The sequence below is a fragment of the Numenius arquata genome, chromosome 24, assembly GCF_964106895.1.
Source record: "Numenius arquata chromosome 24, bNumArq3.hap1.1, whole genome shotgun sequence".
In the NCBI taxonomy this organism is placed as follows: Eukaryota; Metazoa; Chordata; class Aves; order Charadriiformes; family Scolopacidae; genus Numenius; species Numenius arquata.
The window spans coordinates 1,283,443-1,299,958 of record NC_133599.1 but is presented as its reverse complement, the minus strand read 5'-3'; the positions used below and the strand labels follow the sequence as shown (position 1 = coordinate 1,299,958).

Below are 16,516 nucleotides of genomic sequence, written 5' to 3'. Positions count from 1 at the left end.
ACCACTGCTCTCTAGCTGCGTTTATTTTCAAAGCCGTCTCTTACTGATTTGCACAAAGGTTCCACTCGTGTCTCTGGCTTCTCTTGGGGGACCCAGGGAACAGTTAAGGGTGGTGGCTGCACCCTCCAATGAAGCCCCCCTTGGTGGCTGCTCTGGGACCGAGGGGGTGGCCCTTCCGTATTTCCAGCAGCTTCTCCCTTCCAAAATGGGCCAAGTGGGGTGGGGAGAGGAGGTGACATTTGTGTCACACGGGTGACAGACACATGCCCCGAGCCGGAGGTGGGGCTGTACCTTTCGGGGTTATCTGGGTTTAATGGCACAGATTCGTGTCTGCCACGGCCGCGTGTGCCCAGAACTGTTCGGAAAAAAACCAAACAACCCTGTCCATCCCCCAGCAATCCTCTAACAGGCTGTGGCTGCTGCACGGCTAAAAAATCCTCTAGCTTTAGCGGGATCCTTCACAAACCCAGCAGAGACACCTCACTGTGCAGAATGATGTTGGCTTCCAGTATTATGGGGTGTCTCAGATGGAAAGACAGAGACAGACACGATGGCACGGTCAGCCCGGAGGGTGTGGAAACAGGGATCCAAGCTTCAGGGCTGTACCCAGGGCACTGCCAGACTCGTTAGAGGACTTTCACCTATTTAAAAGTCTTTCCTGGGGTTAGTAAAAACCTCCTGCATTCAGGACTATACCATGTTAGTCAAATAAACCCTCCAGACGGCCGCAGCTGAAAGATCATGACCATGCTACAGCAGGGAGGGAAGGGAAACAGTCCCTGCAGCCACGACTGGCTCTTTATCTGCTCAGTGGCAAAGAGATGGGCAGAGGCAGGAGCAGGCCACACACCTTGCACAGAAACCAGGAGATGTACCAGCGATATGCCACTATCTTGCTAAAAGCAAAATAATTGATACAAACAGCAGGAGATGATGGAAAATGAAAAAGCGCTGCCTGACACCAAGTGCCGAATGCATCGCTCCTCCCGGAGCTGCACAAGTTAACATCAGAATCCGAAAATACAAGAACACAGCTGAAGTTCACCCTTACATTTTCATAATACATAACCACGCAATCCATTTTGTTGACAATTATTTCTGCCAAAAAACACAGCAGCACATTGTGGAGGAGGAATCCTACCGAGCCTGCACAAAAGCTCTGTTCAAGCATAAAGTACCTTTTCCTCATGGGGAAAGGAGCAGAGTCCAATTAAATTAAAAACAGCCTTTGAGAAACACTCCATTTAGTCCATAACCAAGCCTTTTGCTCTCTGGCACGGTGGAACAATCGAACGCCTCATTGATACCAATGGAAATTTCATGGGCAAATGTGAAAGGAGAACTCAGGCCTGACGAAAGCCATGAGCTGACCAGAGCCCCCAGTTCCTTCTCTAAGGAGGTTCTAGGTTTGCAGCATGGCCCCGGGGACAGGGAGGGCTGGCCTGGAATTCGCTGTGGCACACTTTGGTGCATGGATAAACCAGGGACCTGAATGTCCATGGTTGTGTCAGGCACGAAAGTATTGCCAGGTCTGAGCTCTCGCACCAGTATAATTCAGAAGCGTCGCTGCTGCCACAGGGCTCATCAGCTGGTAAATGGGTTAAACACAAATGAGAATCATGTCTCTGTCCAAGGCAGCCGCAAACTCTGTCCATCACACATTGGTTCCCAAGATTCGCCCTTCTCCACGAGTTGTAGGTGTCTCACCCAGCCCGATGAGAAAGAGAAAATGTTAAAAATGAGGCGACAGAGCTGGTCTCGGGCAGCCCAGCTCACGAGTCCAGGGGCAACTGGGGAGCTCCCCACCCAGGGCTCACCTCCACCACTTCTGGGTTTGGACCTCAGGTTGTCTCCACACCACGTAGGTGGCCCCCCCGCCCCATGCTGGCACCCCACTGCCCACTCCTCCTCTCCACAGTCAGCCAGTCACGGGGTTTAGGAGCTTAAAGCAAAGAGGTTTGTGGAACAATCAAAATAGTTCCTCCTAAGACAGCTAACGGGATTAGACAGCTAAACCACGCGCTGCGCCGGCGGTTCTGCAGCCAAGTCGGTAAAATCGTGTCCCGCAGAAGACAATCTCCTGCCTCCTGACGCACTGCAAGCTCAGAGGTCGTTACCTCCCGCATGTTACCCCGAAAGGGCGCCCGAGAGGTCAAGCCTACGCGTTACCGTTTCCGCAGGAGATTGCACGGATCGTAGAGAGGACCAGCTCTCTGCAGGGTGGGGAATCAGACACGTATCAATGGCTGATTTTACCACAAGACCATATAAAGTTTTATTTAAACCGCGCAACGATGAATTCAGCGTGCGTGGAGGCCTAGCAATCCTTTTAACATCACTTTAACTATGACGGATGACACACTTGCCAGATGCAGTAGATTAAAAGGCTTCAGCAAACTTCCCTGTCTTTAAGCCACAGCACGACTCCCCACACCGGCCCGTTTCCCAGCCCTGTCCCCTCAGCCCCCCCATGTCTGTGTGTCCACACCGGGCACGGCAGAAATACAACTGCCACAAACACAACCCCACGCGACCAGCACCCACACACACCAGCGAGGGAGCACGGCAGAGTCATTCCAAAAGCCCGTGTGTGAATTGCAAAGAGAAATTGTAATTGTAAGTACTGGGATGTAGCAGAGGGCAACCAGATGGAACAAGCCGTAGAGTCGGTACCAGTAAGGACACCCCAGGCAAGCCCCAGTGCAGAAGCATATGGAGCACTTAAGACTGAGTTAAACCAAAGTCCCGAGGGATAAGCTCTTGAGGAGAGCCACACGTTGCCCAAGGTGTGAGGTAGATCGCCCAGCGTCACATGAGGTTGATTGATGTTACCCTCTTTCTTTTAAGACTTGCCTGAAACCAGTTTACTTTGACCAAGAAATGTGACATTTTCCTGGTGCATTAAATCCTCAGGAAAACCGCAGCTGGCGTGAGATCTGGTATTCGTCTGTACCCATCCTGCAACACCTCTTCAAAGATCTCATTTCAGCTCAGAGCTCGCGTCCAGGCTTTCATCATCGGGAGCTGAAGGCCAGCAAAAGCCCAGCAGCCCTCCCTGAGAGGCCAATCCCCTCAAGGGCACGAGCCCAGCGTCTTCAGAGAGTCCCCGCTCCCTATTTGCAGTTTGGACTCTGGGTGTTTCAAGAGCTGCCAGGCTAAAATTAGGGGCCCAGATAAGCGTATCAGCCTCTGCCACCCAACACCAAGGGCATCGGGAGCACGGATAGCGGCCAAGACTTAAAGCAGCCGCAGCACCAGCAACCAAATATCACAGCAGCAATTCCTGATTTGGTCACGCAGGAATTTAGTGCTTAGACATGGCTTATCATCGCAGCATTTTCTCTAAACCAGCAGTGAGAAGAAATATCATGTAAACCAAATACAGCCCTACGATCATCTCGCATTTCCCTTGGACTTGAGAGTGGATTTTTCGGAAGCGGCGCAGCCGTGACAGCGATGGCACTGGCAGGACATGGGCACTGCCCCCCAGCCGTGCAGCCGTGCTGAGAAACACGGCTCTGTCACGGCCCAATAGCACCACATCAGCCTAACGCAAATATAACCCAGGGCAGTCCTTTATAACAGCGATATCCATAAAGAAAGGAATTCAATCTGTGCTCACAGTGAAGTATGCTGGGAGGCTGGGTATGAGAAATAACGTCTTCATGTCTACGTGACAAAGGGAAGGGGGGGAAGGAAAATCCTCTGCATTTAACGAAGATTTGATAATGGGTTGAAAAAAGCCAGATATTGCTCAAAACAAAAAAAGAAGCGGTATCCCAACTGCTGCCAAGTGCTTCGAGTCCCTGAGCCTCATGCAGGGACCTGCCTGAGCCCTGGCTCTGCCCCTGGAACGTGTTCCCTGCTGGCAGTGCCGGGCTGGGGGCACGGCAGCGGCTCCCCAGCAGCTCCATCGGCTGCTCGGCCAGTTTGCCGTCAGAACAAGCCCCCTTCACATCTTCATTTCCTTCCAGCGAGCTCCAGGCAGCACTGAATGAAGAACCCCCCTTGTGCAGAGGGGCCAGCACAACGCCGAGCATCACCCCTTGAAAAGCACAGCCTCAAACAGACGAGCGATACAGAAGTGATGTGCACCAGGGGATACACCCAAGAAAAATCATGTGAAGCCCTTTCAGAAGCAAGAGGCTGCTCCCCCGTGCTCCTGGGCTCCATCTCACTGGGCCTGGACCGGGCACACCACCGGGCTCCCCTCTGCCAAGGCAGGAAGGTTTGGCAGCAGCGGGGCCAGGACCAGCTGAGATCAGAAGATGCTTCTGTGCAGTCACCTCTTCCTGCCCTCCTCCCCCTTCCCTCGCTCCTCACCCCCAGAAAAAGGTTAAAAAACCAAGTTCTTAAGTTGCAAACAGCAAAACAAACCCAGAAAAAGCTGTGAGTGGGAGTGAGGAGCCACAGCGCCCGGGCAGGGTGACAGCTGGCCGGGAGCAAACCCTGGTGGGCAGCAAAGTGTGGCCAGATCCGGCGGCTCCCGCTGTCACCACAGCCCCCAGCCCTCCCGGGGACAAGGCCAGCACCCCCTGCTCCTCACCTCCACACAGGACACCCGAAATGGTGCATGTACAAGTTTCCTTTTAAAAAAACTTCACATCCAAAATACTCAGTATTTCAGTCCTTTATTATCGGCTCATCTGTTTCACACAAAACCCCCAAACCGAGCCACAATTCCCACTGAACACCACACCAGCAATGCCAGCGCGGGGTTTGGCTCCGGAGCCACCGAGCTGCCCCACATCTCCCCACGCAGAGCAAAGACCACAATCCCTTCCTGACACACTCAGACGTGCACAAAGGTTGACAGTTATTGCTTTACTGCGGGATCCTAACACAGTAATAAACAACAATAACTGAAAAGAGCCTCTCGCCCTGCCGGCGACACAGACGAGATCCCAGCCGAGGCGAGGCTAATTAGTTCGGTTATTTCAGGCCAAGGAATGAAATGATTGCCCCGTGATCATGACCTCCTTGCTCAAAGCAAAGGGAGGCAGGAAAAGGCAGTGACTGTACCGGTGTTATCTGACCAAGTGTGGGCTGAGTGCTCCTTATCAGAGGGAAAGTTGAGACTGAAGCAGAAAGGCAGAAAATAAAAAAAAAATTTCTATAAAGCAGAAGCGACGCCAGAGAGCTCCATGGCCCAACCAGGTGTGTCACTAAATTTAATAATCTTTATTTTAAAGCTGCAATAGGAGGAAAAAAAAGTTTCCTTTATAAAATAGTTCTTTCTGGCTGGTGATGGTGGAGGGGTCAGAGGGACAACCACAGCACTGGCCCATGTAAACCAGACCACGGTGCAGCCCCCGCACCGCGGCCGAGGCTCCTGTCCCAGCCACCAGGGCTCTGCCCAGGCAGCAGGCACAGGCTGGAGCAAAGCAGCTCCAGGAGCACACAAAGCTCCCGCAGCGTGTCCCCATCCCACTCTGGGATCCCAGTGCCAGACCAAAGCTGGACACAGTTTACACCTATTGCATAAAATTGACGGCACTGAATTTGCTGCTGCCGAGACTCGGGGAGCGAGCGGACGGTACATGGTTTTTCCTCAGACTATACTCACTAAAGAGTAAGAGCAAAGCTCTTGCAGGACTCAAAGCAGGACCCACGGCAGAAAGGGCCCTTATTTCTCTGTAGAAAACAACATCTGGTATTTCACTGCAAACCTCCCTGTGCCTGAGCGACCCCACGGAGCTGGGGCGGTGGCACCCCCGGTGCTGGGTTCAGCTCAGCCCCTGCTCCCCCCGCTGCCCACAGGGGTAGGTAGAGATGAAAAAAATAAACCCTGCCCCAGCAAAGCCATTATGAAGCTGTTTGGGGGTGGTACCCACTGCTGGGCTCCCACTGCCCGGCATCCCAGGGACAGGCAGATGCTTCAGGGCTCAGAGCAGCGATGCCCTGAGGAGCACAGGACCTTTGTGTGTCCCCCCACAGCAGGGAGGCAGCCCCCATCACTCCCCGGAGCCTGACCCCCATGAGCGATCAGACCCCCGCTGCATCTCTGCACGCCCCCACGCCGGGTGCCGGCAGGAACGAAAGCCCATGTTTAACCACCTGCACTAGGCTCCCTCTGATGTTCTCCAAGTGAAACTTGACGCTGCTCGGCAAAGACACACCTCTTCCAGGGTGTTGTGCAAAATTCTGCATTTTAACGTAGGACAGGAAATATGAAAAGAGCCGGGCAGAACCCAAACAGCACCCTCGGTTAGGCTGAGGTTCACCAGCTCCAGCGGCAAATCAAAGGGTTTGCTTCACTTATCCATCCTCCCAAGATTTTTCCAGTGCTTTGGAAGTTGCAGTTCCTTCGCTCCCAGGTTTTAAAGGATTGGCATTGCCGCTTCCCTCTGGAGCGGCTCTGCAGAGGGCTTTTTTCCCTCCCTTCTCTTACATGCTTTATTTCCTGACTCCACAGTGGGATGGGTCGGTTGCAAAAGATTCTCATTCCCTTTTCGGGATTGGTTTTGGCCTTCTGGTTTTATTCTGCGAGGGATAATTTCAAACCGGGTAAGTATTAAAAGTGGATCTGTCTTTAAGAAAAAAATATGAGAAGCCACATTTGAGTGTTTTGCATAGAAACTGTACAGAGCTTGGACCAAACCACGCCTGAGCCTTTGTGTGGTGGGCGATGCTGGAAAGTTGTTTTAACAAAGATTTTAAATCAAACTGAGCAAGTAATACGCAGAAATACTTCCCGAGGGAGCAGGTGAGGCAGGGGGGTCTGAGACAGAGGGGGCTCTCAACACTCCCTTTTCCAGCGCGCAGCAAAAGAATTTATAAACATGACTTTTAAATGTTGGATTTTAAGTTTTGAAGCATGCACTTAGTGGATGATTTTTATTACAAAGTTGTTGGGGTATTTCTAAGTTGTTGTCCTGATTTGTGGAAAAAAACTGCTGGACGAGGCGCGCGCTGCCCCCGAGTTGCTGCGTTCCATGAGGAGCCACAGCTGCTCCTCGGTGCAGCTTTCTCCAGCAGATGGAAGTGACATCCTGGTGCCGGATGCTTTGCACTTGTGGGCTCATTTAGCTTCCAGTTAACTACTTACTCGGAAGGGCACTGGGGGATTTTTTTTTTTTTTAAATAGCATTTGGATAAATTAAATCCCCATGCCTTGGTCCCCAGAGATGCTGAAAGGGAAGCGGGTGATTGTCACCGGGGCGAGCACCGGCATTGGAGAGCAGATGGCATATCACCTGGCGCGGATGGGATCCCACATCTTGATCACAGCACGGACAGAGGCCAAGCTACAGAAAGTAAATGGCAAGCTGGGCACTCACACGCGCACATTCCCGGCGGTGCACACACAAACACAGAAGGCCAGTCTCACATCACAGGTACACACATGAGGACGTGCACGTGCGATCGCCACGGCACAGGTACCAGCGAGGCACAGTCACACTCACAGTCACACACACTTGTGCTGTCCGGGGCTCCTGCACACACAGAAACCCCTCTCCTGCAGATACACACACCCTGCATAGCACGTATTACAGTATTTGAACTCGCTTAGTTAGGTACACATATCCTTATCCACAGAGGCTGCCCCAGCACACACACACCCTCATTCCACTGCAGTGATACACACACTCCTGCTCACCCTACACGCATGCACTGCTGACACACACCGCCTAGGGTAACGCATTCACCAAAGGAATAATTTCTCAGGCTCCCTTTGAAGCTTAAAAGGCTCCAAACACAGTCCTGAAACTCCAAACCACTGCTTTAAGGTGGGGACACATAACAGGGAACACAGACACACACACACCCCCTTTTGCTCGCACAGAGGCGTCGCAGGGAGGGAGCGGGGTGTCTGACGCGTGGTGTTGGTGCAGGTGGTGGAGCGGTGCCTGGAGCTGGGGGCAGCCTCGGCGCGGTACGTCAGCGGCACCATGGAGGACATGGCCTTCGCCGAGCACGTGGTGAAGGAGGCAGAGACCTCGCTGGGTATGTTTACCACTCTCCACAAACAACAGCAGAACGTTGCATCTCGCCTTGGCCGTGCTGCTCTTTGCCACATGCCCAGCAAAACAAGCAGGAGAGATGGAGATGGGGCAAGACGGGAGAGATTTTTCCCTAAATTCTGCCCTTTGTAGTCTCGCTTCTCTGCCCGGCTTCATCGCTCCAGCTCAAACTGAACTGCGCTCTCGATTTCAGCTCTGTGCCCTCGTGACATCCTGTTCCAGTATCATAATCCCGGATTTCATCACCCCCAGCTACTGCGGTCTGAAACCCTCCATCGGGCCCGTAGCAGCCTTGCCATTGCGGTCATGGGTCACGGCTGCGGTAACGCAATCCTTCGGCTCGGTGCACAGCACTCTCCTGCCCCGGGCCCACAGACAGCTCGAGGGTGATCTCCCTCGTGCCATGGCATTTGTGTTTTGAACCAGAAAAAAAAAAAAAAAAAAAAAACACGGACCAAATTTTTACTGGCAGCCACCATCCTGACTCTATCCCCCCTCCAGAGAGGACAGGCCACAGCTCTGACCCAAAAACCTGATTTCTTTTAATGACATTTATCCTGCTCCCAGGAAAGGCTCTGCTGGTTGAAGCCCTCTCCCACCCAGCGCTAATCTTTAAGGTCCCCTCCGACTCTAACCATTCTATGATAACGCCAGCTCCTCTGCTTGCAGGAGGCCTAGACATGCTGATTCTTAATCACGTCGGCACGTCGTACTTCGGTTATTTCAATGGGGATGTTGGGCACGTGCGGAAGCTCCTAGAGATCAACTTCCTCAGCTACGTGGCAATGACCGTGTCTGCCCTGCCCATGCTAAAGCAGAGCGAGGGCAGCATCGTCGTGGTTTCATCCATGGCAGGTGAGTGGGAGCGAGGTAGGTGACATGGGATTCAGTCCAAAGACACCATGGGCTGATTTTCAGAAGTAAGCAGCACGCAGAGACACCGGAGCCATAACTGCCTAACACACTCAAAACAACCCCCACAAACCAACCAAGAAAGCCCAATGAAAAAACCCCAACCAAATCCAGGTCTTTTTTGTATTTTCTCGATGGAATTTGTTCTCTGATGCAATCCACTCACCCCAGGTTGCTTTTTGACCAGCCCTGCAATTAAACCAAACACCCTGGTGTCAGGCTCATTAGAGCAGCAGAGCTCATACACCTCCAGTTTTACAGGGAAAAGCAGAAATGCTGTAATTTCTCACTGCATTGGGTCTCTGACCATTCATCCCGGTTTGGCAGGTCAAGTTCCTGCTAATATTTGTAAAGCGAGTTATTAACTGACTCTATTCACAAAAACATGACTCTGTTCTAATAAATTTCTGTTAAGTCAGGAAACTAAATTACTAACAGATGTCCCACTCACAGCCAGCAGGCCGGTTACAATTGTGGTGATCAGCTTAGCTCAGGAGCCAGAGACAAGAGCTTAAACTTTGCTCCATCTCCCCCCTCGAGGGTTTCCTGGCTACTGCGGGTTGCTCATGCCCTGAGCAGAGACATGAGACATGGTCTTGGCCTTAAGACCTTAAAAGAGCTGGAAGCTGACGGGAATATTTGTAACGCTGCTGTTCAGGTGCCAGGATGACATTTCACTAACAGTAAACTCCCTTTGGGTAAAATACTGCCCCAACCTCTGTTTTGCCCTTCATCACATAAAGAACAGCTTTCCGTGCTATAACAGACCTTCACTCTGTGTCCAGGTAAAGTCGGGTTTCCCTTTACGGTCCCCTACTCTGCAACTAAGTTTGCCTTGGATGGATTTTTCAGCTCCCTGAGGCAGGAATTCACCATTCAGAACGTTAATGTTTCCATCACACTCTGCATCCTTGGCTTCATCGATACCGGTAAGATCAGCGCTGTCTGATCCAGCGGATCAGGAGCTGAGCATCAGCTTCTCACCCTCTCATCCTGCCCTTCAACTCCCTCTGCCACCGACTCTCCCCTTTCACCTCTGCCGCTGCTTCTCCTCCAGCCCTGCTGTAGCACGAGCGCATGCAAAATGCCCTGGTCTCTGGGGCATCCTACCATAGACTGGTTTGGGTTGGAAGGGACCAGTTGTGACCGGTTATAGAATCGTAGAATTGTTGAGGTTGGAAAGGCCCTTTCAGATCATCTAGTCCAACCATCAACCTAACTCCAACAAAAACCATCACTAAACCATGTCTCTAAGCCTCTCCAAATAGGAGGGGCAATGAAGCTGGTGAGGGATCTGGAGAACAAGTCTTCTGAGGAGCGGCTGAGGGAGCTGGGGTTGTTCAGCCTGGAGATAAGGTCCCTGAGGGGGGACCTTATCGCTCTCTCCAACTCCCTGAAAGGAGGGTGTAGAGATGCAGGGGTCGGTCTCTTCTCCCAAGTCACAGGCCATGGGACAAGAGGAAACGGCCTCAAGTTGTGCCAGGGCAGGTTCAGATTGGATATTAGGAAAAACTTTTACACGGAAAGGGTTGTTAAGCCTTGGAATGGGCTGCGCAGGGAAGTGGTTGAGGCCCCATCCCTGGAGGGATTTAAAAGACGGGTTGACGTAGCGCTTAGAGACACGGGTTAGTGATGGGTTCTATCAGTCAGGCTGAGGGTTGGACTAGATCATCTTAAAGGTCCCTTCCAACCCAGACAGTTCTATGATTCTATGTAGCATGGGGAAAGAAATTAGTTTTAAGACTTTTTTGGTGGAAGAGAGGTAGGATCCAACAGAGGCCAGGCTGGAGGGGGCTTTGAGCGACCCGCTGTGGCGGGAGGTGTCCCTGCCCAGGGCAGGGGGTGGCACCGGGTGGGCTTTAAGGTCCCTTCCGCCCCGAACCATTCCGTGATTCTACGCCCAATTTTGATAACCGTTTCCGCGCCGGATAACTCAACGGGACGCCCTTCCCCGGTCTTCCCCCCCCACCCCCCCCGTCTCCCCGCGCAGAGAACGCGCTCCGCGCCACCGCCGACCTGCTGCTGGTTGCGCCGGCGCCGCGCGCCGAGTGCGCGCTGGAGATCCTGCGCGGGGCGGCGCTGCGCCGGCGCGAGCTCTACTACCGCTACGGCGCCACGCGCCTGCCGCTGCTGCTGCGCGACTGGGCCGCCGAGCTGCTGGACTACCTGGTGCGGAGCCGGTACCGGCTGGACGGGCTGAAGAGGAGGAGCCCCCCCGACCCACCCCACCGCCCCCCCGCCGCCGCCGCCGCCCGCCCCGGGAACTGAGCCGGCGTTACCGGCGGCCGCCGGCTCGGGAGGGGTCGGCCGGCGCAACACCCTCCTCTGCCGGCGGAGAGGGGCCGCGCAGCCGCTCCGCGCGGGGCCCCAGCCTCCGCTTGCGCTTCCAAAAGTCACTTATTTCGACGTTTAAGCAGATGGCATCGCCTCCGGGCGCGGAAGAGGGGAGGGGAACTCCCCGGAGCCGCCGTGTCCTGCCCGGACGGGCCCGTCCCCTGCCCCGGACTTGGGAAAAGCAGTGACAAACTAGTTAGTAAAGAAAGTTTACTAACCCGACGGTTGCGCGTGTTCTGTGGGTTCTTTATCCCCGGTCTCCGTTACGAAATGCTGCTGTGAACGGACACAGCTCCACTGACTCGCCTTTCACAGGAAAGTCGAACCCTTGCAGTAATCGTTATTTGAGGAGTAACTGCCTTTTTAGCCTATTTTTTGTTCATTTAATGGCCAAATGCAAGTTTTTACCCCGAGCAAAACGTTCCAAACCTGGTGGTCAGTGTCTTACACAGTTATAATGGGGGGACGCCCCGCAGACGCCGGGCGCTGCAGCACCAGTAGCCGAAGGTGGGGCGATGCCCACTGGGTGCCCGAGCAAAGCACAAGCCCACAGGGAGCTCTGTGCCGCTCCCCTCAGCCTGGCACCACTGCCCGAGCTGCTGCACTTGCATCTAACGTGGTTCTGGCCATTGGGGCACCGACCGTGCTGTTCCGAGACAAAACAGCGCGAAACCTCCCCAAACCCTTCCCACCGAAGCACTCCCCAGGATGGGTTTGCTCCTCACTTTCTAAAAGAAATCAGGAACTGGCATTTCTCTTCTCCTTACCCAGGGATCGCCTACACAAACCAGTGCGCGTGGAGTGGGTTTTGCCCTTTAAACTTTCAGAAAGTGATTTGCAAACCCATTTGCCATAAGCCCAGGCAGACACTGAGCGGTGTGACACGCAACACTCGGGAGAGCTGGAGATCATCATCGTTCACCCACTTGGCTCTTTTGCTGCCTTAGGCAACCCGTGGGTTCCTCAAGACAAAAGTGCCATTTTTTTAGGTGTAAGAGCCACCCAGCAAACACCAACGGTGGTATCACGTAGAGTAAGCCAGAATCATAGAATCATTCAGGTTGGAAAAGACCCTTGGGATCATCGAGTCCGATCATCAACCCTACTCTACAAAGTTGTCCCCTACAGCATATCCCCCAACACCACATCTAAACTGAAGCACTGATAAAGATCTGAAAAACACAAACTTTGCCAGCCCTGCTCTCTCTAGGTATTCCTATGAGTCTGTCCCACCGTGATCACCAATTAATAAATCCTTGTGGCAGCCAGCAAGGAACGGAAGCGTTGCCGTGGTTTTAGACATGGAGTGGAGAGAGAGGAGGAGAGAAGGATGCCCAGACAGAGGTGTCCCAGCCCCAAAGGCAGCCATAAAACAACACTCCCGCTGCTCTGTGGGGCAAAAAGCTTTTCAGTGCCTTGCCTTCAACACTCTCAGACACACCTTAAACTCCTGGCAGGACAAGGGTGCAAAGGGACAGCCCAAAGTCCAAAGTGACACACTCCGTTGGGTTAACGTTTTGCTAAATTACAGGAAGCACAAAGAAATGGTCCAACAGATACCAGCAAACTTGCACAAGACAAGAGTCAGTTCAAACCTGCCAGCACTCCCACCCGCAACCGACCGAGGTGTCCCCTTCCCGCGCTCAGAGCCACGGAGCCTGGCTTGCTCCTGGCCGCACTTCTGCAGCAGGATGGGTCTGCTCCTGAAGATTTTCATCCCCTTGCTGGGAGCGGCACTGGCCTTTTATTTTTATTCAGCACCTGAGAATTTCAGTGAAGGTAAGTCATTGGAAAACCAGGCTTTAAAACCGCAATCGGGGAGGCTGCTGCCAGAGTGGCAGCGTGTGCCCACGCACAAGAGCTCGGGCCATTAAGGGCCTTCCACAGCCCGGCTGGAAGAGCCAAGGTGCGGGAGGGCTGAGCGCTCGGAGGAGAGCGAGAGCACCCCATGCCATGCAGGAAAGCTCAGGGGATTACGCTGGGGTCTGCTGGGACGCACAGGAAGTGTCTGATCTCAGCAAATGATTTATTCAGGAAACATGCAGCTATCCACTTAAAGCGTTTAATCGTTTTATTAGCCAACTCTCGCCATTTCCAAAAGCCGCTCCCAAGCCAGGCTGGATTCTGAGCTCAAGCCTCCCACGTGCTCCCTGCCAAGCTGGGATTAACGACCGGACCCCAGTAGGGGTCTGCACGAGCGGTGCATGCTGCCGCTGCCTGCGGCTCCCCGTGCCCGGTGTTGGGGGCGGCGGGGGCAGAGAGGAGCCACGGTGCCCGCCTGCAGGGAGACGGTGCGTGCTGCACCGGCTCTGAGCCCCGCGCCATCCTCCCCAGAGATGCTCCGGGGGAAACGGGTGATCGTGACAGGAGCCAGCAGCGGCATCGGGGAGCAGATGGCATATCACCTGGCACGCATGGAGGCCCACCTACTGCTCACCGCGCGGACGGAGGCCAAGCTGCAGAAAGTAAATGGCAAGCAGAGCGTGCTGGGTGGGCAAAACACATCCACAACCCAGAACCCCATAGGCAGGCAGAATGCAGATATTCACCCCAGTCCGGGCACGCAAGGATGCCAGATACCCTACGGATCCACCCCAGCGCGAGCCTTTTCCAACATACACACCCCCCACCACAAGAAATTGCATTTTCAATGCTGACAGCACAGCATTTCTTTCTGCACAGTCTTCAGCTGTGAATTCTGATCTCCACCACCAAGGGCAACACCAGCGTGTCCGAGGCCTGGTCTGATCAACCCTCACCCCCTTCTCAAAGCCTGAACTGTTTTTCCATCCCGTATACAACTGAATCATACCCCTAAGTAGTCATGTCCCTATTTATAAACACTATATATTTGGCTCAGATGTGCCATTGTTTAACTCTGCAGCCAGAAACGTTTCTCCGAGCAACATGTCTCCTCCCATGAAGGGAGAAGGGCTTCCAGCGGGACAGGGAGATGCGCTGCCCATTCACCCAGAGGCAGCAACAGCCTTCATGGGGTGGGATGGGGGGGTGTCTGTGGAGGGGGGTCCATCGCCAGCACCGCTCTCGCTGTCACTGCAGGTTGTGAAGCGGTGCCTCGAGCTGGGTGCCGCATCCGCCCGCTACGTGAGCGGCTCTATGGAGGACACCAAGTTCCCTGAGGTGGTGGTGAAGGAGGCTGAGAACACCTGGGGTAGGTGATTGCCCCTCTTCACTCCCCAGCACCCCCTGCCCCACTTTTTGGGCCATCCCAGCCACCAAGAAGCTGCTTTGGTTTGAGGTGCCGGTTGCTAATAGCAAACACTCTCTGCTTCCAGGAGGCCTCGATATGCTCATCCTAAATCACATCGGTTACTCCTCCTTCAGCTACTTCAATGGGGACGTTGGGCATGTACGAAAGCTCCTGGAGACCAACTTCCTCAGCTACGTGGCAATGACCGTGTCCGCCCTGCCCATGCTGAAGGAGAGCGAGGGCAGTGTCGTTGTGGTTTCATCCATGGCAGGTGAGCACTCCCTGCCCACGTCCCCTCCTCTTCCTGCAAGGGATCCCTGCTCCGGCTCTTCTTCAAAAGACAGAGTAAGGACCATCAGGCAGAGCCACCCCGCTGGGAGTCAGGATCAGCCCACGATTTATATCCTGGATGCACAATTCAAGTCCTTTGGGGGATTTATATTCCATGCCCTGTTCTGCCAGTCTCTGCACCCCCTCATCGCCTTCATGGTACACCACTGCAGGTTGTTTTGCGTGCACGGCCACAAACTGCGCATGCCTTTGCTATTGATGGGTATATATGCAGGAATACAAGAACAGTATCACCCACAACTGAAGCTACCTCATGCCATTGTATGCCATATGTTACATTTTAAACATTCCTGAGCTTGTTTATTTCTCTCAAGCATTCACGACAGCACTCTCCAACACCCTAAATCACAGCATTATAGATACCTGAAGGGCAGGAGCAAGGGAGCGCCGTGCAGGCTGGTGTCTGCCCAGTACACGAACCCTGACATTGTGTCCCTCTGCTTCAGGTAAAACTGGCTCCCCATTTGTTGCTCCCTATTCTGCAACTAAGTTCGCCTTAGATGGATTTTTCAGCTCCTTGCGACATGAATTCATCATAGACAAGGTCAACGTCTCCATCACACTCTGCATCCTGGGCTACATCAACACAGGTAAGCTCAGCATCGCTGGGGCTCTGCCTTTCCAGACAGAGCCGAGCTGAGCCCACCACCCACCCAGCAAGCTTCCTTGCCATCACCAGCAGTGCAATGGTGGAAACGGGACCCCAATGCTTTAAAAAGTGTGGCCCGAGACCTTTGACTCTGCTGTCCTTGCAGGGAATCCCCAGGGGAGGTGGGGATTCCGTCCCTTATAGTCAATCAAGAGGTGGAAAGGAATGGGAAGGACATTGCCATAATTGTTTTTTATTTTAATTATTCTAAGCTTTGTTAAGTAGGTCTGATCCCCAGGGTTCGTCGGTTTGTTAAAGGAAGCTACAGACATCCCGACTGAGCTGGTGGTGCCTGTGGCAGCCCCTCCATCTGACACTGGTCCTTCCCTCCCTGTCCTGCAGAGAATGCCATGCAAGCGGTCTCGCACGCCATCCGGATGGCACCGGCACCGAAGGAGGAGTGCGCGCTGGAGATCATCAAGAGCGGGGCACTACGCCAGCGGGAGCTGCACTACCCCTCCAGCACCGTGAGCACCGTGATCCTTCTCCAGGCCATCGCCCCCAACTTCCTCGACTCCCTCACCAGGAGCGGCTATAAGATAGAAAACATCAGAAGAACATAGTCCCCAGGACGGCAAGCACGCGGGGACACCTTGGACCAGGCACGAGGGATTTGGGAGTTAATCTGGCTACTCGGGTGCCCTTTCCATGCCACCAGGGCAGCCCCATGCTGATGCACCCTGGCAACCTGAAATGGGATGCACCAGAAGCCTGTAACACACAGCATGAAATTGCCTTTTTTAGTCACGAACTCTTGCAACTTGCTTTTTCTGACCAAGAGACACTTCAGAGAAGCCCCGGGCAGCAGGATCTGCTGCCAGTGTCCTGCTCAGCCCCCAGACACTGTCCCCCCCCACCAGCCCCAGGGGCAGCGGTGCCAGCACTGCAGGAAGGGAGCCCAGCCCCAGCCCAGAATGAGGATTTGGGCCAAGCGGCACAAACCACCCAAACCCACCACAGCGTCTTTGAACCAGGAATTTTTTTGTCATATATCCCTTCTAGGCTGGTCTTTGTAGAAATAAATCCTACGTTACCTTACCAGATCTCTGCCTTTCCTTGTGTTCCTTTTCCACGTGCATAGGCACAGCGCCCTTA

The 16,516-nt window shown here is 53.8% G+C and overlaps 2 protein-coding genes across 2 annotated transcripts; both read left to right on the top strand.

The window, feature by feature from the left end:
• The first annotated feature begins 6,419 nt into the window (after positions 1–6,419).
• Positions 6,420–11,144, top strand: LOC141475258 (11-beta-hydroxysteroid dehydrogenase 1-like). The gene is made up of 6 exons (XM_074163524.1): positions 6,420–6,507; positions 7,126–7,337; positions 7,836–7,947; positions 8,634–8,819; positions 9,662–9,805; positions 10,867–11,144. The coding sequence occupies exons 1-6, from the start codon at positions 6,420–6,422 to the stop codon at positions 11,142–11,144; spliced, it is 1,020 nt and encodes a 339-aa protein (XP_074019625.1).
• Positions 11,145–12,861: 1,717 nt separating this feature from the next.
• On the top strand, positions 12,862–16,461 carry HSD11B1 (hydroxysteroid 11-beta dehydrogenase 1). Its single transcript, XM_074163263.1, has 6 exons — positions 12,862–12,989; positions 13,545–13,675; positions 14,271–14,382; positions 14,507–14,692; positions 15,219–15,362; positions 15,764–16,461. Exons 1-6 carry the CDS (start codon positions 12,902–12,904, stop codon positions 15,982–15,984), a joined length of 882 nt encoding a protein of 293 aa, XP_074019364.1. The 5' UTR covers positions 12,862–12,901; the 3' UTR covers positions 15,985–16,461.
• Positions 16,462–16,516: the final 55 nt, after the last annotated feature.